The sequence below is a fragment of the Miniopterus schreibersii genome, assembly GCF_964146895.1.
Source record: "Miniopterus schreibersii genome assembly, chromosome: 8".
Lineage (NCBI taxonomy): Eukaryota > Metazoa > Chordata > Mammalia > Chiroptera > Miniopteridae > Miniopterus > Miniopterus schreibersii.
The window spans coordinates 24,671,584-24,694,973 of NC_138109.1; the positions used below are offsets into that span (position 1 = coordinate 24,671,584).

Below are 23,390 nucleotides of genomic sequence, written 5' to 3' on the forward strand. Positions count from 1 at the left end.
GTCTCTGAAATGACTGGGTGATAAAGATCAGGTAGCAAAGGTCAGCAAGCTGCTTTCACAGGAAATCTGCTTTCAAGAAAGCAACAGTGGGCGATTCTCTGGAAGATTAATGGCTGTTCCTCATCCAGCTTCCAAATCTTGTGCAGTTGCCCCCTCACTGGCTGAATTTCATCCAGAATCATAAAAGGGAAGAGATACTGTAATTCCTGGCTTCCCCCTCGAAGCAGAGATAAATGCTGAAGCAGAGGTAAGTGGGGATGCCTCGCTGATCAAGCAACCCAACCAAAAGAAAATAAGTGTACTGTGCTACTATGAAACCAAAATAGACTCTAAGGTCAAAAGCATTACTAGAGATAGAGAGAAGTACTTTATTATATAAAATATAAAGATTTCATTCTTTATGTTTATTAGTAAAATATAAAATTTGAATGTGTACTTGCCTAATAACAAGCAAAATTTGACAGAAGTAGGAGAAATAAATATATCTGTAATCATATTGGATGAATTTTATATGCCTCTCTCAGATTTAAACAACAAATTCAGCAAGGATATGCAAGATTTGACAATATGAACAAGTTTGACCTAACAGACATATACAGGACACTGCGCCCAATAACACCATTCTTTTCCAGCCCACACAGATCATTTACAAATATTGACCATATCCTCGGCCATAAAGCAAATCCCAACCAATTCCTAAAAATCAAAATTGCATACAGCATATTTTATGACCTCAATAAAATTAAGCTAGAAAACAACAAGAAGTCACCTTCTTTTTGAAATTAAAAATCATACCCTAAATGACTTATGAGTCATGAAAATTAAGACATATTTAGAACAAAATGAAAACTGCTGAAGTTTAAAGTATGTGGGATCAACTAAAGCAGTATTTAGAGGAGAATGTATAGCCTATATGCAAGTGTTAGAAGAGCAGAAAGACTGAAAATTAAATTACTAAGACATGAAGAAGAGGAAAAGCAGTCAATAGGAATAATACAGTTAAACAATTTAAACAATAATTTTATAAACTTACTCAGTGGGGAAGGATTCATGAACAAGAATTCAGGCGTAGAGAGAACAGAGAATAGATAACGGAGGGGGGAAAAGAGAAAGGGCAATGAATATAGTAAAGGAGAGAAGCAGAGTTTAATGAAGTAGACTTCAAGGACTTCTTTAGAATAGGGAGGTTCTCACACTTTCTTTTAACTTGTCTGCTAAGAGGTGTTGATCCTCCTCCCTCCCCTCAAATCTTCACTAAACTTCTATTTTGTATTTTATTTTTAAATATATCTTTATTGATTTCAAAGGGGGGGGGGGAGAGAGAAACATCAATGATGAGAGAGTCGTCAGGGACCAGCTGCCTCCTGCAGGCCCCGAGTGGGGATGGAGCTGGCAGTGGGGCCCCAGCAGGCTTTACCGAGACCTGAAGGGTAGGGCGGCCCAGCTGACCTGTTTTTATCATGTACCCGAGAGAAATAATTTACAGCGAGGAACATAAAACTCTCTGACAGGTCCTTGAATTGCATATCCTCTCCCTGGGGCAAATCTACCCACGAGGCAAACTGTGCTAATGGGCAGGCTGCTTGACAAATCTGGAGCTAAAAAAACGAGATATGCTAAGTGACCACAGTCGTCCAGGGGACAAGCTGATACAGCCATGGTCACATCTAGGCCATTTTACAACAACGACGAATGACGTTATGGGGGAGATCAAGGTCACAAAGCTATTACGTGAGAGAGCTGGGATTTGGACCCAGGCACATCTGAGGGCGAGGCCTGCACTCCGTCCTCTGCATCTCAGGGGGCCTTTCAGAGGGCTTCTCCCCTAGACTGTAGGGATGGCTCACGTCTGCTTCCAGTCATTGTCTAAGGAAGAGAAACACACCAGCCTGGAATGGTAGCTCTGCCAATCTGCACTGGGGCTCCTTGCATGGCACAGGGGCTTTCTCTGGCAAAGACCTATGATTCATGTCTGCATTTTGCTATTTGTTTTCTCTATATCTCATGTCCTTCTTGCCCCTCTATTTATCCTTCACTGCCTTCTTTTGCATGAAGTGAATCTTTTCTAGTATATTTTAATTCCCTTGTTGATTTTAAACTATTTTTAGAGTAATTTTCTTAGTGACTGCTCTAGGAATTATAATGGACATTTTAATCACAAACTACCTCAGATTAATGCTAACTTCATTCCAGTAGAACAGGGAAACTTTGCTCCAATACAGCTTGTTCCCCACCCCCGTTATTGGCAAAGCTCTATGGAACATGCATCGCTGGGAGACTTCTGGGAAATATGATAAACTATTCACACTTTAATTATAAGTACCATATTAGTGAGCTGACAGCACATTACTCAAAGTTGTACAGAGTCATGATAAACCAAGTACAAAAGTCATGATAAACAAGTTTTACTGATTTCTATACCCAAAGCTCTCATATGTGGGGCAAGAATAAAAACACACTATATGTGAAGTCCCAGGGGAGGAGGGTGGGAACATCAGCAATTCATAGCACCTCAAAGCAGTTGTGTGAGGCTGGAATGTATTAGATGTTCAACAGTCCCGTGAATGGGCCCTGACGCGGAACCCATGGGTCACTAGTGAATGGGCTAAGCTTCTTCAGCTGAGATGAGATTCAGTAATTCTTGAATGCTGTTTTGCTCACGGACACCGAGCTGTTGTTCTTTAGCTAGATTGAAGGCTCTCGTGGCATATTCTTGTGCCTGGAATAGAATTACAGTGACAAAAGGAAGTTGTCACAGGGAAGCATTACATTGGGAAGCCCCATCTGTGCTTATCCCAGAAACATGGGAAAGGACCCATCAGCTTCTCACACCAGCCACTGAGCTCTTGTCGGAAACGCGTGAACACACACTGGGTCCTTAGAGCTAGCCACACGTATGCTGGGTGGGGAAGGGGACACCAGAAAAAGCCACCTGGACAAACTAAATGCACCTTCTAAGCAAAGTGAGATCTTTGCAGGATCTTACTTAGGGCCCTTTGAACCAACATTGGGAGGCAGAGAGATGACAAGGGCCACAATTAAACTGCCATCCTGGGGGAACTCACTGAGTGCAGTTAAAGCTCCTACTCTGTTCCTGCGAGGACTCCCCAGAGCCCTCCTGCTCTTCAGGCTTCCGAGCACTGCCCCCGCCTCAGTTTACCTATGCAACTCTGGGAAGGCCCCCGTGAGGGAAGAAGACACTCCAGTTTCCACTCTGCAGGCTGGACTCAACAAATAAAACTTGTCATGAGCATCCAAACTTTTCTGGAGTGAGGGCTTACTCTTAGGGCAAAAGCTAATGCAGTTGGTCAGTCGCAGCTGGATTCAACTAGAGGAATTTCTGCCTCCGTTTTAGACATGCTACTTTTCTAGGGAAACTTGCCTTTGAAGAATTCATCATCAGGTAGTAAAGCATGACCAGGATTTTCAGAACAAAGACAATTTTGGGGGGAGCTCTGTCAGATGTAGCTTCTCGAATGTTTAAGATTGAAGTCAGGATCCGAATGGCTTCTGCTTCCTGGGCTTCATCTGCAGTGGAAAGCAGGGAAGAAGAAACAGGTGCTGGGGGGCAGCTGAGTCTCAGGGGTGCTTATCCCTCAGGGGTAAGCACTGAGCTGCGAGGGCACCTGGCCTTCTGAAGCCTCCTCACAGGGACACCGGTGGAGGAAGCACAAAGCAGAGCAAGTTCTGCACCTGGACCTCTGCCACAGGTAGAGCAGGAAGCTGCACAGTTCCAGGCAGCTCCCCAGCCTTGCCTAGCAGTCATTATCAGAGTAACCTAAAGAAGTGCTCAGTCCCAATGTTGCTAAGCTTTCTCTCTTTCAGAGTCCTTAATTAGGTCTCCCAGGCTCCCAAATACACGGAATTTGTCACAGTGGGATTCCTTGGGCCCAACTAAGCTTCCACTCTATAGCAAAAGGAGGAGCGGGGCTCCCTGCAGCTGCAGCATCTTCATTCTTACTCCCCAAATCCAAAGATGTTTAGCAATAGCCTTTCTGCTTTCCCTGGGGAGGCTGTTTACAATTTCCCCCAGTAGTTTTTGGTTCTTCTTCATTCACCATTTATTGACCTATTATGAGTTATTATGGGCCAGATACTTAAAAGCATTTTTTTTAAGTATAGCAAATCCCAAATAACATTGTTTCATTAAATGTTATTTGCTGAGAGGAAGAAAAAAAAAATGATTTCCAGCCAGAGCTACTCTCTGTGTGGAGTTGGCACGTCCTCCCCACATCTGTATCTGCACCGGTTTTCTCCTGGTCCTCAGTTTTCCTCCCACGGCCCAAAGATGTGGACATTAGGTGACTAGTGTGTCTAAACTGTCCCAGTCTGAGTGAGTGTGGGTGTGTGTGAGTGGCCCTGCAATGAAAGGGCATCGTGTCCAGGGTGAATGCCCACCTTGAGCTCTGAGCTGCAGGAATAGGCTCCAGTCACCTGCGACCTTGAACTGGAATGAGCAGGTCAGAAAAGAATTACCTCACTTGTTTTTATTAATCTTGCTTAAATGTATGTATAGGTCACATTTATTTCAGAGTTTAATGGAAGTGTTTGGGGTATTTATTTAGGAATTTGGTGATGTTTTTGTGACCAGAAATGTGCCATAGGAAATTAACTCGTTTATATCAATTAGCCTACCATAAAACTGGTTTTGTTATACATCATTTCACCTAAAGTCAGTTTCCAAGAACCTATCAAAGACATTAAGTGAGGACTTACGGTGTTAAGCTCAGAGAAACAGACAGAAAGGATATATGCCATTATGTTAAGGTTGGCTATCTTTGGATATCTGATTTCCAAGTTTTCTGTTTTAACATGAACCACTTTTATCATAAAAGAAAGCTCAATAAAGTTACTAATTTTTTTTTTAATTCTCACCTGAGGATATTTTTTGCATTGTTTTTCAGGAAGCGTGGAAGGGAGGGAGGGAAAGAGAGAGAGAAACATCAATATGAGAGACACATTGATTGGTCGCCTCCTGCATGTTCCCCAGGGAATAGAACCCAGGACTCTTCAGTCTGAAGGCCAGTGCTCTAGCCCCTGAGCCAAAATGGCCAGGGCAAAAGTAACCAACTTTTTAAACCTTAACTCAAAACCTCTCCTGTAAGAAGTCTCCCCTCTTCAACACCATCGTCACCCTTTGTTCTGAGGTTCGGCTTATAATATAATCTGTACTCAGAGAAATTTTCTTTTGGTCTCTCAAATAGGCTCTGTCTCACCAACTACACTGTATGTCTTTTTTTTTTTAGCACAAACTAGATCCCTTGTCTCTTTATTATCTCAGAGGTAATGATATTGTACAGGGCTACTCAACACTTGGCCCTTTGCTGAGCCTGGGGATGGTGCTCCCACTGAGGAGCTCACTGTCCAGTAAAGGAAGAGGGTAAGGCACCAGGACCACTGAGTAATGCGACTTCTGTGCTGAGTCTGCCTTGGCTTATGTGCCTTGGAAGGATAACACATAAGAAATGGATGCTCTGCAGAAACCACAGTGGGCCCTGGCAGGGTCTTTTTTTCTCCAAGTATGTCCCCTGAAAGGCTGTGTGTGATGCTAGGAACCTGAATTCTGGTAAAATCCCTTTGCTCCCTTGTCTCAGTTTCCTCATAACCAAGATGGGGAGATGGCATGTGCTCCATGACAGGTACAGCAGCTCTCCCTCTTCGGTACAAGGCCCGTGGATTGAGAGGAAGTCACTGCTCTGCTTCATAGGGAGAACTGCCACTTACCCAAGCCAGTGTCAGTCTCAAATTGTTTGCCCAGTAAATCTATTTGTTGGATGCGAGCCTGTGAGAGGACTTGATAGCGATTGTTCAAATATTTATTCCAGATCTCAGAGACCTGTTGGGAAAGAAGATGCAATCAGACAAGAAGGCCAGGTCTCAGCCATTGGACCAGCCAGCTGGGAGGCCAGCACCTCAGGCCAGGTTTCCTGACAGTCTACAGACTCCCTCTCTCACTGTGCCTGGAGGCAGGGGGAGCCTTAGGAGCCAAAGTGAGTGTGACAAGTGTTGGGCTGCACAGGGCATGTGGCTGATCTGGGGAACGCCCTGATAGGGTCTAAGAACAATGGCTACCATTTGTTGAGCACACATACAACCAACTGAGGTCACATTCTTATTCCCATTTTACAGAGAAATAAACAGAGGCTCCGAGATGTTAAGATCCCATGACTTCTGGCAAGAGCTGCTAGGTGGCACAGCCAGCAATTAAATTCAAGTCTGTCTGATTCTGAAGCTCATTTCTTTTGAGCTACACCCCAGTGCCTCTTCCTCATAAGCGGGCCTCAATACGAATAAGCAGTCACAGCACGAGAGCCTGCATCACACACAGAAACAGTTGCTTGCTAAGTAAGGTGTTACTCTATGAATATAACCAACATTTTAACATATTAGAAACAGTTTAAAATCTTTCACACACAAACACGGAAATTTCAAAGTGCACTCATATTTTTCGATCCCTTCATATGACCTTTTAGCAACAATTTGCCCTTGAAAACCTCATCTCCTTCTCTATCACATACTTCAATATGCCCACATTATCTGGCTCCTATGGGTATTATAGAGCACATGGCAATCTATTTGGAGGGGTTTGGTTCATACTGACCCTTCACTTATTATTTGTTAATTGTCCTACAGATTCTAAGGACTGATCTATTTTGGTAGTGGAGAAACAGGAAGAAAAAAATTGGAATATATCATATATCAGGCTACGTAAACTTGTGCAAGTCACTTTATCTCATTGTGTTTCAAATTTCTCATGAATGATCTGACACTGGTTGTAAGACACAAGGCCTAAGTGTCAAGGCTCAGCTCCCATATACCCCAGCTCACCTTGGTGTACAGCGTATCTGCCAGGTCCAACTTATTAAGGCCATAGAAGATATTAGCCAGGTGAAAGTAGCCTCCTGAGGTCCTGATGTCCTCTGTTCCAAATGCACAACTGGCAAAATAAATCTATAGCAGAAGGAGGAAGGGGAGTACTTGCGTTCTCTTTGCAAATCATATATCTAATAAAAAGACTTGTATTCAGAATAAAGAACTTTTACAACACCCCAATTAAAAATGGGCAAAGGGTCCGAATAGTCATGTCTCTAAGAACATATACCAATGGCTAATAAGCGTAAGAAGTGATATTCAATATTTTTAGTCATTACAAAAATGCAAAATAAAGCCACAATGAGAAACTACTTCTCACACACTAGAATGGCTATGATCAAAAAGGCAGAATACAAGGATTATCAAGGATGTGGAGAAAATGGAACCCTCGTGCTCTGCTAGTATGATTATAAAATGATGCACCCTCTGTGGAAAACAATTTGGCAGTTCTCAGAAAGTTAAACATATAGTTACTACAAGACCCAGCAATTCCATTCTTAGGTATATACCCAAGAAAATGAAAACACGTGTCCACACGAAGACTTGTACAAAAATATTCCTAGCAGCATTATTCATAATAGCCAAAAGTGGACACAACCCAAATGTCCCTCGACTGAGGAATGGCTAGACAAACGTGGTAGATTCAGATGATGGACTACTCAGCAATGAAAGGAATGAAGTATTTATACACACAACGTGGATGAATCTCAAAATAATTATGCTTAGTGAAAGAAGTCAGATGACAAAAAACACCTATCATTCTGTTTATATCAAATGTCCAGAAATAAATAAATCTAGAGAAACTGAAAGTGGCTGCCTGGGGTTGGGGGTGAGGCAGGATAGTAAGAAGCCAGGAAAATTCCTGGGCAAGTGGGATGGGGAAACTGAGACAAGATCATTAAACAAGGCCAAACAATTTGAACAACTTACAGCCAACTAGTGAATTGCAAGACCTTATCTTCCCTAACCAAGGACATGAGAGCAAATGGTTTATACCTCTCCTCCCCAACCAGAGAATGCACTTAATCCTATCTGTGCCAGTTAAACCCAAGGATGGATAAAGTCAGAGGACACAAAAAATAAAAACCCGATTAGAGCCAGACAGACCCAAGATAAAAGTAAAACAGTAAAGCAGACCAAACTCCCCTATACATTCATTTTGATGCATCAGCATATTAAAAACACACCTGGAAAGTTGATGAATATTCTGCTGAAATCCTCCCCTAAGATTCTCGCCCACAGAAGAAAAATACACACACACCCCAAGAAAAATACCCAATGGGTGCTTTCTCTAGAGCACGCCCATGCCCCTTCTCAGGTATGAACTTTTTATTTCCTCCTAAACTTTCAGGGTGCCCACAAGACTTGCAACCAGGGGAGCAGTGGGCGGCGGAAGCTTGTTCTGGGCTTACCCCTTGATCCTGTGTCTGAGACCTCCCTTTGCTCTGACTTTCTAGTGAGCCAAAACAGCCCCACCTGGGCTCTCTCCTGTTGCTTCTTCTACCCTAAGCCCTTCCTTTGTTTCACTGTCCCCAGCTTTAATAAACGCATTCTCAAAATCACCTAGAGTTGTATTGTGAACTCTTTCCCACACAAAGTCAAGAACCCACACACCACAGGCTGTCCTGAGGCAGGCCTGCTCTGGCCAGTCCCTGTCCCGTGACAGGGGTGAGAATGAGAAATGACTAAAAATGGATATGAGGAGTCTCTTTGGGATGATCAAAATGTTCTAAAACTGGGTTGTGCTAATGGCTACACAGCTCTGTAAGCTAACTAAAAATCACTAAATTATATGCTTATGTGGGTGAGTTTTATGGTATGTGTCAATAAAGCTGTGGTCGGTGTTTTGTTTTTGTGGTGTTTTTGTTTTTTTAAAGCTAGGCTGAGGAATCTGGAGCTTGATCTAGTTCTTAACAGTGTGGCCCAACTCAAGACAGAATGAGCCTCTGCTTAATTTGTCAGAGACTGTAGAGTCTATTTGTGTAGAGAAACAGGTGAAGAATTCATGGCATCCTCAAAATTATTTCCTGAAGATAGTCTAATGAAAAGAATTCTTTACAGAGGTGTGGAAGGAACCAACAAGAGCTAGAGAGGCACCGGGGATTATCAACAGCAAGGAATGATTACCATTCCAACTCCTGAAAAAGCAAGTGAAGAAAGCGGGGTACCAGGGCCCAGTAAGAGCTAGTCATGGCCACAGAGGAAGTGTCCCTGCCAGAACTGGGGTGGGGCAGAAAGGCGGCAGAAAGAATAAAGACCCAACCTCTCTCTCTTCTTAACCTCCAGTCCCCAGCCATACCTGTTTCCAGACCAAAGCCAGAGCAATGGAGTCCAGGTTGCGTAGTCCATAGGGGGCAGGGCAGGGCAGCAAATGGATTTGGAGTGAGGGAACATGGAGACTATTCAGCACAAGAATGTCTGCACTGCACCTATGGGCACTGCGCAGTGGCAGCCAACCAGAGGGAGGGTTGCCCAGGGGAGAGGCTGCAGAGAGAACCAACCTGCATGAAGACCACGGTCTGACCCTAACCTCATCCCGATTTCAGGCGTAGGAACTGTTGTCTCTGGTAATATTGTCCAGTACTGAAATCCTAATAGAAACCTCAGAAATGTTGGAAGAGCCGCTCAGTCACCACCCTCATCATCCTATCTAACATCTGCACAGAGTTTTGTAGTTTATAAAGCACTTTCAGATACCACTAGCTCATTGAAACTTAATAACCACACTCTGAAGTAGAGACAGTGATGTCATTTACAAAAATAATAGCCTAAGTGCTGCACACGTATTGTCCTATTATTTATCTCTGCAATTACCCAATGAGGTAGAGACCATTCTTTGATTTCTGTCTTACAGGTGATGAAAGGCTATGTGGCTGGTCAAACTACAGAGCTGGGACTAGAAGTAAAGCCCTTCTCTCAACCAGTACACAGTTCTGCCTCCTTTTATTATCCTCAGAGCAACTGAGGCTTAGGGAAATGACGTGGCCTGGCCAAGGTTGCACAGCCAGGAAGTTAACAACTTGCACTCAGGTTGTTAAAATTGTGCTCTTTCTAATACCCCGCAAGCCAGCTGTAGACAAAAAAATTTATAAAGAAATGCTCAGTTTAAATAAAAACTGAACTGAGCGTTAGTCTCAGAAATATTCAGATGTTATAATTTAGATTGTTTACATCATTGGCCAGATGATAACGGGCTTCCTCGTAGTTTTCCTTAGCCATAAAGAGAAGTCCCAGGTTCCGATGCAGTAAAGAGTGGGTGGCATAAGAACATTCAGTTGATTTGAGGACTGTCCACTGGGCTTGGGATAGATATTCTTCAGCCTGGACGATCTGGCCCAGACCTGTCCAAAAGAAGGAAAGGAGGTTATAATTCATATCCTGGCAAGAAAACACATGATGAAATATGTCAGCATGCATTCACTCATTCATTCATTAACTCAGACATTTATTGACACACAAAATCTTGTACACTAAGGTTCACAGCAGCCTAATTATAATAGCCAAAAAAAATAGAACCAATTAAGTGATGAGTAGATATGCAAAATGTGGTCTATCCATATCCATGAGTGGAATAGTATTCAGTCATAGAAAGGAATGAAGTACTGACACACGCTACAACATGGATGAACCTTGGAAACACTATGCTAAGTGAAAGGAGCCAAACACAAAAGGCCATATATTGTATGATTCCATTTATAGGAAATGTCCATAATAGGCCAATCCATGGAGACAGAAAGTAGATTAGTGATGGCCAGGAAATGTGGGTTTGGGAAAACAGGGTGTGACTGCTAATATGGGTATGGAGTTCCATTTTGGTTTGACTGAAATGTTCTGGGACTAAATGTAGTGATGGTTGCACAAACTTCTGAATATATTAAAACTGCTGAATTATACTTTGAAAGAGTGGATTTTATGGTAGGTGAATTATATGTATATTTAAGTACCAGCCTTAGATTGTTACAGCATTCTGATTCTAGTACCTCATGAAACTTCACTTCCCTTAGGACAGTACAGCATCCTAATAAATGTCTTCCTTTTGCTTAGGCCAGCTAGAGTGGATTTCTGTCAGTTGTAGCCAAAAGTCCATGACATCTCCTTCCCCACCTTCTGCCAAACTTTTCAGCAACCCTGCTCTTCCACAAAAGGTGTCTTGGTGCCACTGCCAAGGCAAGACTCTATGGCTACTGATATGACCCAATATAGCACTTCTTAAAGATTCCAGGGGGGTCTCCAGTCAGTTCCACTTACCAAGGCTAGCCTCGGCCAACAGCAGGTAGGCAGGCACAAGCTCTACTGAACTCAAGCCGTACACATTCATGCGGAAGCGAAGAGAATGCAAAGCTGCTGGGACAGCATCTTCATGCTTCCCTTCAAAGATATATTTCTGGGCTACGGTGTAGCAGAATTCAATCAAATGCTTCTGTGGAAGAAAAAACTAGACCACCTGAGACAGTCTAAAGGTAAAAGACAATGCTGGATATAGGTACACCTGGAGATGAGGCCAGTACCTAATGAACCAGGCACGTAGTGAGCCTGCCTGTATTAAGGTGGTCACAAGACCCAAAATAGGTGACACAAAAAGGCAAACTCTGGACAGAGTTCCTTAAGGTCCAGGAACAAGTGTATTTTCATCTTAGTTTAGTACTTGGCATAAATAAGTGCTCAATAGAAAATTATTAAGTGAATAATAAAATTTTAGTTTAACAAAGCTGTCATGCCTCAGGACTATCTAGAACTTTCTGCCTTTCTGTTTGAGTTAATTTGAAGAGAATGTTCCTTCTGGAGTTATCTGCTTAGCTAATATCAGAAACAACTTTAACTCTGCGTTGTTCCAAGGCCACTCTCAAAGTGTCACAACACTGAAATTGAGGGATCTGGTGCTTTGAGATTTATGTCTTATAAAGGGCTTTTTTAAAAAAAAAAAAGAAAGAAAAGAAATGCTATCAATGCCATAATAGTTTTCCTAATCTCCTGTATTTATTCACTCCTTTATATATTCACACATCATTGTTGACCTCCTACTATGGGCCTTGGCTCTCATCACAGTACTTGGCATATATGGGTATTATGGCTGAATTTTGTCCCCCAAAATTCATATGTTAAAGGCTTAACCCCTAGTCCATCAGAATGAGACTGCACTTGGAAATAGGGCCTTTAAATAGGTGATTAATTTAAAATGAGGCCTTTAGGATGGCCCCTAATCCAATCTAACTGGTGTCCTTATAAGAAGAAATTTGAACACAAAAAGATACCAAGGATGTGTGTGCAGAGAAAAGACCATGCAAGGACATAGCAAGGCAGCCATCTATAATCCAAGGACAGAGGCCTCAGAAGAACACAAACCTGCCAACACCTATCGTTGATCTTGGACTTCTCGCTTCCTGAACTGTGAGAAAATAAGTGTTGTTTAAGCGGCCCAGTCTATGGTATTTTGTTATGGCAGCCCAAGGCGACTGATACAGCAGATACTCAGGAATTATGTGGGGAACGACTGAGTGAACGGTACTGAGAACTTAAAGACACAAAACCAAGTCTCTGCCCTCACAGAGGTTACAGTTAGCACCCTTTCTCCTGGGCAGTTTCGCTGTACCCAGGAGTGAGCCTGGAACTGTCCGCAGGGCCTACCTGCCGCAGCTGCAGCTGCTGGAGGCCATGCTGCCGCTCCTCCTCTGAATTGTAGAAGGGCATGGAAGTGCGCAGCGGAATCAAGAGCTGACAGATCTTCTCGTGGATGCTGTCCCAGTCAGTTTTTTGATGAACCACACCACTGACAAGAAAAACATGGACTTCATTCTCTTTAGTTTAGGCCTGACCTCAGAGTCTACTGGCTCTACTCCTGGCCTCACCCTAGAAACTAGGAAAGGAAGCCCGACATAAACCAGGCAGGGAGCCCGAAGCCATTTCGGCACAAATCTCTACTCCATCATCTGATTATTTGATGGTGGAAAGCGCATGTCGAAGAGGGGTGGGAGAGGGGTGGTGAAGGATGGCCTTTCCGCAGGCACAGGTTCACAGTCCGAAGCCACGTGGTGATGCTGTGGCGACTCTGCGCTTAATTAATAACAAGCACAGCTTTCAATCTGCATTGTTCTAAGGTCATTTTCAAAATACTGAAGTCTGAAGCTGAGGGATTTGAGAGTCTTTCTCTTGGGGAAGAGAAAGGAACTTGCATTTGGTGAAACTCCAGGAGACGCTTTCCTATCAACAGAGCCCTCATGTTGCATGACTGGAGAGCACCACTTGCATTGCCCTCTGCGCTCCTGGGGATGCTTCCCACAGAACACACTGCAAATGCCGCCCAAACCCAGCGGGGCAGCAGGTGGTCTTGCATTTCGTTAACTTTTGAAAACAGAACAAAATCTGTTATTACTGTTTTAAAGGTAAAGAAGCACAGAGATTAAGCAGTTACGCTAAGCCTGTGCTCCAAAGCCAGCTGTTTCTTAGCTCTCTAGGGGAAGCACTGTGACAGTTTGGTATACAGCTTTTCTGACTGTTTTACATGCATATTTAGTATTTTTAAATACTCAATTAGACAGCACAGATGTAGAGCATTTGCATCACTGCAGAAAAATTCGATTGGGCAGCACTCCTACAGAGTATCCACTCCCATTCCTTAAATAATTGCCTCTATAAATAATTCCCGAATCTATTACCTAGATCTGACCCTTCCTCCAGTCATGGGTTTTTGTGTTTTTTTACATTTTAAAATTAATATATAATTTATAAAGTGTACAATTCATTGTGTTTTTAAAATATATATACTCACAAGGTTGTGTAACCATCACCCTATCTAATTCCAGGACATTTTCATCAGCCAGGAACTCCATTCACTCTAGCAGTAGCTCTCATTTGTCCTTCTACGCATGTAATGCTCAGAATTTCTAATCTACTTTCTCTATGTATTTGCCTATTCTGGACATTGCATAAAATATGACTTTTGTGTTTACCTTCTTTCATTTAGTATGTCTTCAAGTTTCATCTGAGTTGCAGCATGTATCAATGTTATTCCTTCTTATGACTGAATAATATTCCATTGTATGACTATATTACTTTTTGTTTATACATTCATTAGTTGAACACTTGGGTTGTTTCCACTTTTTGGCTATTATGCTGCTATAAACATTAGTGTTTAAACCTCTGTGTGAACAAATGTTTTCAGTTCTCGGGTGTATCCCTAAGAGTGGAACTGCTGGTTCATATAGTAACTATATGTTTAAATTTTTGAGGACTGCCAAACTGTTTTCCACAGAAGCTGTACCATTTTACATTCCTACCAGTAGTGTATAAGGATTCCATTTTCTTTACTTCCCAACCAACACTTGTTATTTTCTGTCTTTTTTATTATAACCTTCCTAGTGTGTGTGGTGTATCACTGTGGTTTTATTTTGCAGTTCCCCAATGACTACTAATGTTGAACATCTTTTCAGGTGCTGACTAGCCACTTATATGTCTTCCTTAAAGAAATGATTATTCAAATCCTTTGCCCATTAAAAAAAATTTTTTTTTAAATCCTCACTAGAAGATACTTTTTCCATTGCTTTTCAGAGAGAGTGGAAGAGGGAGAGATAGAGACATCCATGTGAGAGAGACACATCTATTAGTTGCCTCATGCATGCACCCCGACAGGGGCCAGGGATCAAGCCTGCATCAGAGGTACATGCCCTTGGCTGGAATTGAACCCAGGACTCTTCAGTTCTCGGGCTGACACTCTAACCACTGAGCCAAAGAGGCTAGGGCTAAAAAAAATTTTTTTAACCCTCACCCGAGGATGTTCTTATTGATTTTAGAGAGGGAGGAAGGAAAAGAGAGAAACATCGATGTGAGAGAGACACATCAATCAGTTTTCTCCCATACACACCCCGACTGGGGATAGAACCCGCACCCTGGGCACATGCACTCACTGGGAATCAAACCCACAACCTGGGTGTGTGCTCTGACGGGGAACTGAACCCACCACCTTTCGGTGTATAGGATGATGCTCCAACCAACTGAACCACAACAGCCAGGACTCCTTTGCCCATTTTTTAACTGGTTCTTTTGTCTTCTTATTGTTGAGTTTTAAGAGTTCTTTACATGTTGTGAATTCTAGCTCCTTATCACATTTATGATTTGCAAATATTTTCTCTCATTCTATGGGCTGTCTTCTCCCTTTCTTCTGTTTTCTGATGCACAAAAGTTTTTAATGTTGATGGTGTTTAACCTGTCTTTCTTTGGTTCCTTGTGCTGTTGGTGTCGTACCCAAGAACTCTTGCCTAATCCAAGATTACACAGATGTACAACTACGTACAGAAATAAGCACATCTATTGGCAACCTTTTTGAAAATCATTTGACAATAGATGTGCTTATTTCTGGACTTTGGACTCTATTCCACTGATCTGCATGTCTATCCTTAAGCCAGTATCACGCTTTCTTCATTACTATAGCTTTCTAGTAAATTTTGAAATTGAGAAGTGTGAGTCCTCCAACTTTGTCCCTTTTAAAGACTGTTTTGGCTATTCTGGATCCCTTGAGTTTTCATATGAATCTCAGGATCAGTGAGTCCATTTCTGAAAAACGGCAGTTGGAATTTTGATAGGGATCAATTTGGGGACTGTTGCTATCTTGAGTCTTCCAATCTATGAATACCTTTCCTTTTATTTAGGTCTTAATTTCTTTCAACAATATTTTGCAGTTTTCAGTGTATAAATCTTGTACTACTTTGGTTAAATTCATTCTCCCCTCTTTTTCTGATGCTCTTGTAAATGGAATGTTTTTCTTCATTTTGCTTTCAGATAGCTCATTGCTATCATATAGAAATACAACTGACTTTTGCATAGCAATCTTGTAACCTTGCTGTATTCGTTTATTAGCTCTAATGTTTTGAGGGTTTTTGTGGGTTCTTTAGGATTTTCACTATAAGATTGTCATATGTAAATAGAGGTACTTTTGCTCTTTTTTTTCCCCAAGCTGGATGCCTTTTATTTCACTGTCTTTTCTAATTGCCCCAACTAGAACCTCTAGTACAATGTTGAATAGAAGTGGTGAAAGCAAATTCTTGTCTCATTCTTGACTTTAAGGGGAACACGTTTAATCTTCGACTATTAAATATGATGTTAGCTCTGTGTTTTATAGGTTTTTCAAAGATGCCCTTTACTAAGTTACAGAAATTTCTTTATAATTCCTAGTTTGTTAAGTGTTTTTATCACAAAGGGTGTTGAGTTTTGTCAAGTGCTTTTTCTGCATCTGTTGAGAAGATCACATGGATTTTGTCCTTTAATTCTATTAAGATGGTGTCTTATATTGATATCTCTATGCCTAACCAACCTTAAGTTCCTGGGAGAAATCCCAGTTGGTCATCATGTATAATTCTTTTTATATACTGCTGGATTTGGTTTGCTAGTATTTTGTTGAGGGTTTTTACATCATTATTCATAAGGGATATTGCCCTGTAGTTTTCTTGTGATGCCTTTGTCTGGTTTGGGTATCAAGGTAATGGTCTTATAAAATAAATTGGAAATTATCCTTTCCTCTTCTATTTCTTGAAGAGTTTGTGAAGAATTGTTAATTCTTCTTTAAACAAATAAAATTCATCAGTGAAGTCATCTAGTCCTGGACTTTTCTTTGTAGGACATTTTTTGATTACTCGCTAAATTTCTTTAGATGTTATAGACATTGTTTTTTTCGAGTCAGTTTTTGTCTTTAGGAATATATTTCATCTAGGTTATGTAATTTGTTGGCATACAAAAATTGTACATAATATTCTCTTATAATTTCTTACTTCTGCAAAGTTGGTAGTGATGCTCCCACTTTCATTTTGTTGTTTTTTTTCCATCGCTTTTCAGACAGTAGGGGAGAGAGAGAAACATTGATGTGACTAGAGACATATCCATTGGTTGCCTCCGGCATTTGCCCTGACTGGGGCCAGGGATCAAGCCAGCACCCAAGGTATGTGCCCTCGGCTGGAATCAAACCCGGGGCAGGTAGATGCTCCAACCACTGAGAAACCTGGCTAGGGCCCCACTTGCATTTCTGATTTTAGTAATTTGAGTCTTCTTTTGTTGGTCAGACTAGCTAAAGATTTGCCAATTAAAAAAAAAATCTTTTTAAAGAACCAGCTTTTGGTTCTGTTGCTTCTGCTTTCCTATTCTCTGTTTCATTTCTTCAGGCTCTGATCTTTACTATTTCCCTCCTTCTGCTAGCTTTGGGTTGAGTTTGCGCCTCTTTTTCTAGTTTCTTAAAGCAGGAGGCTAGGTTACTGATTTGGTATCTTCCTTCATTTTTAACATATGTGTTTACAGCTATACATTTCCCTCAGAGTATTGCTTTCACTGTATCCCGTAAGTTTTAGTATGTTGTGTTTTTGTTCTTTTTTCATCTCAAAGCATTTCTCAATTTCTCTTGTGATTTCTTCTTTAGCCCATTGGTTATTTAAAAATGTGTTTTTCCATGCATTTGTAAATTCCCCAAATTTCCTTGTTATCAATTACTAATTCCATTCTACTGTAGTTGTATTATCACTGGGGTCACCTCCGTGTCTCCACCTGTTGCCGGTGGAAATGGAGTTCTTGTGGTGCCGCAGGAATAAGAATTTCCTGAGGCCCCCACGGGACATTGAGGTATTGTGGAAAGCTTTATTTCTGTGGAATTAAACCCCTGAGTTTCCAAGATCCCATCTCCCTCCATCCCACCATGGAAAAAGTCCCATTTTTCTTCAGCAAAGCTAAGATCAGAGCCCCTGTCCAGAGTTTCCATTCCGTATTTACACAGTCCAGTCCAGCATCTGGCTAGGTTAGCAACCTTTCAGTGCACGGCACAGAGGCAGCACCCAACCTGCTGAGCTACACCGGCCAGGGCTCTATTATTTTCTTATTCATGACCTGCTAAAGGGTCCTGGATTACAATTTAAAAATCAATGAACTGCTCCCTCCGCTACCACCTTCTCTACCCAGCTCTCAATAAACTCTGTTCTTTCACCCTTCAGCCAGGCAGTCCTGGATGTCAGGAATGTCCTACGCTTCCTTCTTCATTGTTCACTCACCTAGCAACTTCCTACTAACCTTTCAAGACTCAGCTCAAATGTTGCTTCTTCAGAGAACCTTCCCAGACTCTGCCCCAATCACCCAGCTTCCATCCTTAGAAGTCCCAGGGAACAGCACACCCTAAGTGACAGCACTTGTCATGTAGGGGGTATTATAATGACTGCCATCGTTATAATGACAAGCTCATCTTGTGTTATAATGACAAGCTCGCCTGCTCTGACCTAGGTTTCTGGAAGTCAGCAACCTAGGTGTTTTATCTCAGGCCCTATCTAAAGCAAAAGTCAAGGGATGCTACGCTGCATAAATGAAAATCGATCTCACCCAGTACTGCCCTCCCTCCCACACGCTCGCCGTCCTGGCGGTGCACAGACAACCAGCCTTCTTTCCAGGCCTCAGACGCGTCCGAGCCTCTCCTCTCAGAGCCTTCCTGCGCGCTCTCCCCCAGCCATTCGGGGCAGGCGGCCCCTACTTCCCTTTCAGACCCAGCCTACCGTCCGAGAGGCAATCTGCCCAACCTCCCACCGCATTTCCTTGGTCCTGACAGCATTTACCCCTCTGTGAAGCTACCTTGTTTCCTGACTGTTTACCTACCTGTCGCATTCGAGTATGTGTTTAGCTCTCTGAGGGAGGGACATGGTCTGCCGAGTTCCCTCGGAGACGTAAGCACCTAGCGCAGTGCAGAGCACACAGTAGCCGCTCATTAAAAACATCTGATGAATGAAAGAACAGAGGACGCAAAGAGGGCGCAGAAGTCCTCCGCCCCCCGTCCTGAAACCCCCTCCTGGGCGGCCAGGCGCAGCCGGGCGGGGGGAGAGGGGGAGCGGCGGCGCCGGGGCACACCCCAGGGCCTACCAGTAGTAAGTGACCGTGCAGGCCCTGCACACCCGCTCGGCCGGAGCCTCGCACACTTCGCAGCAGAGCCGGCGCCCCTTGGGCACCGCCAGGGGGTAGATCACGTCCATCGCGCAGCCGGCGGGGTCGGCTCGAGGGCGGTTGCCCGGCGACACGCTGGACGCCGCCGTCACGTGATCACCGCGGGGCGACGGCGTTCCCAGCACTTCAAGGACGGGAGGGACGGCGCGGCCTGACTCTCGCCTGGAGTGTGTGGGAGGGGCGGGCGGGGGGGGGGGGCTAAAAAAAAAAAAAATGCCGAAAAAGCGAAAGATAACCATCCCCCCCGACACACAAATCCCGACCCAAAAGTTAAATGGCCGAGCAATCTAACTCCAGGGAGTCTAAGGGCAGAAAGGGCCATACGGTGGCCTGTAAGGGGCAAACCTGGCCAGTTCCGCACCCGGGAAATGGGGGCTGTGACCTTTCCGGATGCCTGCCAGCCGGCCCACGTCTGCCCAGCGTCAGTTTCGCCGGGCGGGAGACAGAACCGGCAGGCCCGTCCAGGCGCGGGGAAAAGCGGCGCCGGCCCAGGCGCGGCGCGGCGCACCTCCGCCTCGCACTGCGGCGGCGCGCTGGCCGCCAGGGTAGGGCCGGGCGGGCGGCCCCGGCGTGCGCAGGCGCGGGAGCCCGGATTCATGGCGGAAGCGGACCTGGTCGCCGAGTTCCCCCAGCCCGCCGGGGCTACGCGCTGCGCCGAGGTTATGGCTCGCTTCGCCGCCCGCCTGGGCGCGCAGGGCAGACGGGTCGTGCTAGTGACGTCCGGCGGCACCAAAGTGCCGCTGGAAGCCCGGCCCGTGCGCTTCCTGGACAACTTCAGCAGCGGGCGCCGCGGGGCCACCTCGGCCGAGGCCTTCCTGGCCGCGGGCTACGGGGTCCTGTTCCTGTACCGCGCTCGCTCCGCCTTCCCCTTTGCCCACCGCTTCCCTCCCCAGGCCTGGCTGTCGGCGCTGCGGCCCTGCAGCCCGGCCGCCGCGGGCGTACTGGGCCTGGAGGTCGAGGAGAACGCCCTCCCGGGCTTCGCCGCGGCTCTGAGGAGCTACCAGCAGGCGGAGGCTGCCGGCACCTTCCTGGCGGTCGAGTTCACCACTTTGGCGGACTATTTGCATCTGCTGCAGGCTGCGGCCCAGGCGCTCAGCCCGCTAGGTGCGTGTAGGAGCCCCTCGGTGGCCCCCAGGCAGAGCCTTTCTCCCCAGACACTCGCCCCGTGCACCCTCGTTACCCACGTCTCTCACAGCAGGGGAACCTGAGTTGAAAAGGAGCCGTTCCCATTTATTACACCCTGTGCTTCTTTGCAGGCCCTTCTGCGATGTTTTACCTGGCTGCGGCCGTGTCAGATTTCTATGTTCCTGTCTCTGAAATGCCTGAACACAAGATCCAGTCATCTGGAGGCCCACTGCAGGTGATGGGCGCTTCTCTTCCAGAAATCTGATCCCCTGTAACCAATCTTGGGTTAATTCCCTCTTGATCTGGAGATGACCTTTCTGCATTTCATATGAGCTAGGCACTAGGGATACAGAGATGAGTAAGACACTGTTCTCCCTCAAGGACTTCACAATTTAGTGAGGGAATTGGACACAGACATAATTACAATATAGAGTGACAAATGTCAAAGTGAAGTCAGAGCATGGGTGAGTGAATCTTGGAAGGTCAAGGAAGGCTTTCTGGAGATGACTTGAACTGAGTTTTAAAAGATGAGCCCAGAGTATACCAAAGTGGGGAAGGTCATTGCGGATAGAGGACACAGTTGGCATTTGGAAAGGGGCAGTGACTATGAACTGAAGTTGTTTGAAAACATAAGGTGGGAGAGCGGGGAGAGTGGTGGAAATGGAGGGCAAAAGAAACAGCTTAATTCATGGAGGACTTTCTGTTCCCTCTTAAGGAGCTTGGGCTTTTTATCCTGTGGAGCCAAGGGAAACAAGTAGGAGAGTGAGATAGTGTTTTTGTTTGAGAACATGTGGTGTCAGTATGAAAGGTGAATCGGAGTGGGAGACCATGGGTTGATTAGATAGTGGTTACTGCTCTAGTTTAAGGAAGGGGTGTGATTGAGATGTGAGATGATCTGGCTTATTGTAACCCGAGGGAGTTGTTAGTCATTTATTGGATGATAAAATAGAATTTAAAGAGGAGAAACTCGAGTCCTATGGGGGCACTTAGTGACTTTGTAGGATAGTTCATTTGTTTCTTCAACACATGTTTGTGTGTTGAGTATCTACTCCATGCCAGGCACTGTTGTAGGACCTGGAGGCAAAGCAGGGAAAAGCAATAAATTGTGCCTTTGTGTTGCTTATACTTTGCAGAGGAGACAAGTCAAATGCATACTGTGTTAGGTAGTGATAAATGCTAAGGAGAAAAATAAACTGGAGAACGGGTATGTGATCCCTATCTCACTTCCTAATTTTTTGAGGGGAAAGTCTGATGATTAGTGATTTCACGCTATTTGAATTCTGGGAGCTTTAGTTTATCTTGTATTTTTTAGTTCTGTCTTGGAAGTATGCAAAACAACTCAACATTCCCTTTAGAAGGGATTGAGAATGGTATATAGTAGAAGTTTTGATCAAATGAAAAGAAAGAAAATCAGTTCTGAATGCTGAGATGTGTTACAAGTGACAGTTTTTAAATGGAATTGAATAGCCATTCTATCAGTGCAAGAAATATTTTAGGCAGAGAGGCTTAAAACCCCAACTTTATTTGAGCTTCTGCCAAAGTAACTTTTTCATGAATAGATTATTTACATTTATTTGCAGGTTTGGCTTAAAAAATAAAGGGAGATGTTTGAGAAAGTGTAATGCTGTTCTTGGAGTTCAGTTAATGGTGAAGAGGATGTCAGAGTAGGGCTGGTTCATAAAACATGATTTGCCCAAGAGTATGTGTAAAGCCTTGAAATTAGGCATCCTTACGAACCCATACAGCCTAGGCTTTTTTTTTTTTTTTTTTTTTAAATATATCTTTACTGATTTCAGAGAGAGGAAGGGAGAGGGAGAGAGAGTTGAAACATCAATGATGAGAGAGTCGTCACTGATTGGCTGCCTCCTTCATGCCCTCGACCGGTGATTGAGCCCGCAACCGGGGCATGTGTCCTGACTGGGAATCGAACTGATACCTCCTGGATCCTAGGTGGATGCTCGACCGCTGAGCCACGTCCGGCTGGCAGAGCCAAGGCTTTTAAGCTAATCATTTAATACGCTTTGCAAAGTTTGACAATGAGAAATCTCACAAATTGACATACCCAAAAATCTGAGCCCCTGCTTCCTTCGTTTCCCGTGAGCTTGACCTGGTAGGTAGTGACCTTTGTTTGCTTATTAAGCTTTTCTTTTTCCAACACAGATAACAATGAAGATGGTGCCAAAAATGCTTTCTCCTTTGGTTAAAGACTGGGCTCCGAAAGCATTTATAATTTCCTTTAAGTTGGAGACTAACCCCTCTATTGTAATTGATCGGGCACGGAATGCTTTGGAAGTTTATCGACATCAAGTGGTGGTGGCTAATATCCTTGAGTCACGAAGGTCCTTTGTGGTTATTGTAACCAAAGACTCAGAAACTAAGTTATTGCTATCAGAGGAAGAAATAGAAAAAGGCATGGAGATAGAAGAGAAGATAGTAGATGATCTTCAGTCTCGACACACAACTTTTATACAAGACAAAAACTGAAGGATCAAAAACTATAGGATCAAAAATTGTTCAGTGGACCAGGGCTCTTACAGATGGTGAGAACTAGAATAAATCCTTTGCTTTCATAAAGACAGAGAAAATGAAGGGAAAAAGCAGTGAGTGGTGTGCAGGCAAATATGGTTTGCTCTGTGTCTTTTAAAGGTCATTTCATATTCATTAAAAATGAAAACAAAAGCAAAGCAACTACGACTGACCCACCTGACACACTTACCTGAATGTCATCTTGATTTTGAAAGTGAACATGAGCTGTTTCTCACCCTTAAAAAAAGAGCTTATTGGGAATTATATTCCTTAAAATATACGTGTGGGACCTGAATATCAACTGCCTTCATGCTATGAAGTGGATTGTGGATTCATGAGTGGCCATGTTTTGAAGATCAGATAGTTGTTGAGGCCTACTATATGGTAGGCCTTGATGATTATGAGGATTAAAAAGATGAATAAACATGTCTAGTTTGGGAAATGGATATATAAATTAAGTGCAATAAAGTGTGTGCCCAAAAGCTGACAGTGGAAAGGGTGTTGTTCTTTGGGGATTTATCAAAGATGGGAGTAGGAGAGAAGGACTTTTCCCTGAAGACAGATTGCCTGATGAATGATAAGCTTCTCACTACTTTACTTTTTGCTTTCTTGACCTATATTCACTCCATGTTTGAGTTAATAATTTACCTTTCAAGTATTTTAGGACTGCTTTTCAGGGAGAGAACCTGGGCTTCCACCTGGAACCGGGCAGGAGCCAATTGATAATCTCTACCCTGAGGAAAGCATTCCAATGTGGTAAAGAGTATGGGCTTTGGAGTCATCTTAGCCAGGTTTGACCTCTCCAAGCTGTACCACCTAATAGCTCTATAAACTTAGACACCTGACGTAATTTCAGTTTCCTCATCTATAAAATGGGGATAATCTGTGCAAAACAATGCCATTTGTTGCGAGGA

General features: G+C 43.8%; 2 protein-coding genes across 3 annotated transcripts; one reads left to right on the forward strand and one right to left on the reverse strand.

The window, feature by feature from the left end:
• Positions 1 to 346: 346 nt before the first annotated feature.
• Positions 347 to 19,347, reverse strand: ZMYND12 (zinc finger MYND-type containing 12). 2 transcript variants are annotated; one of them, XM_081146256.1, is made up of 9 exons: positions 19,187 to 19,347; positions 18,484 to 19,023; positions 12,499 to 12,640; positions 11,122 to 11,293; positions 10,045 to 10,214; positions 6,829 to 6,951; positions 5,725 to 5,836; positions 3,383 to 3,528; positions 347 to 2,719 (listed from the first exon to the last, which is right to left on the reverse strand). In XM_081146256.1, the coding sequence occupies exons 2-9, from the start codon at positions 18,600 to 18,602 to the stop codon at positions 2,606 to 2,608; spliced, it is 1,098 nt and encodes a 365-aa protein (XP_081002382.1). In that variant the 5' UTR covers positions 18,603 to 19,023; positions 19,187 to 19,347; the 3' UTR covers positions 347 to 2,605. The 2 variants fall into 2 exon arrangements, with proteins under 2 accessions (XP_081002382.1, XP_081002383.1); XM_081146257.1 differs by having other exon boundaries at positions 18,745 to 19,023; positions 19,187 to 19,341.
• PPCS (phosphopantothenoylcysteine synthetase) lies at positions 19,255 to 22,961 on the forward strand. Its single transcript, XM_081146258.1, has 3 exons — positions 19,255 to 19,929; positions 20,082 to 20,185; positions 22,111 to 22,961. Exons 1-3 carry the CDS (start codon positions 19,422 to 19,424, stop codon positions 22,432 to 22,434), a joined length of 936 nt encoding a protein of 311 aa, XP_081002384.1. The 5' UTR covers positions 19,255 to 19,421; the 3' UTR covers positions 22,435 to 22,961.
• The last annotated feature ends 429 nt before the right edge of the window (positions 22,962 to 23,390 follow it).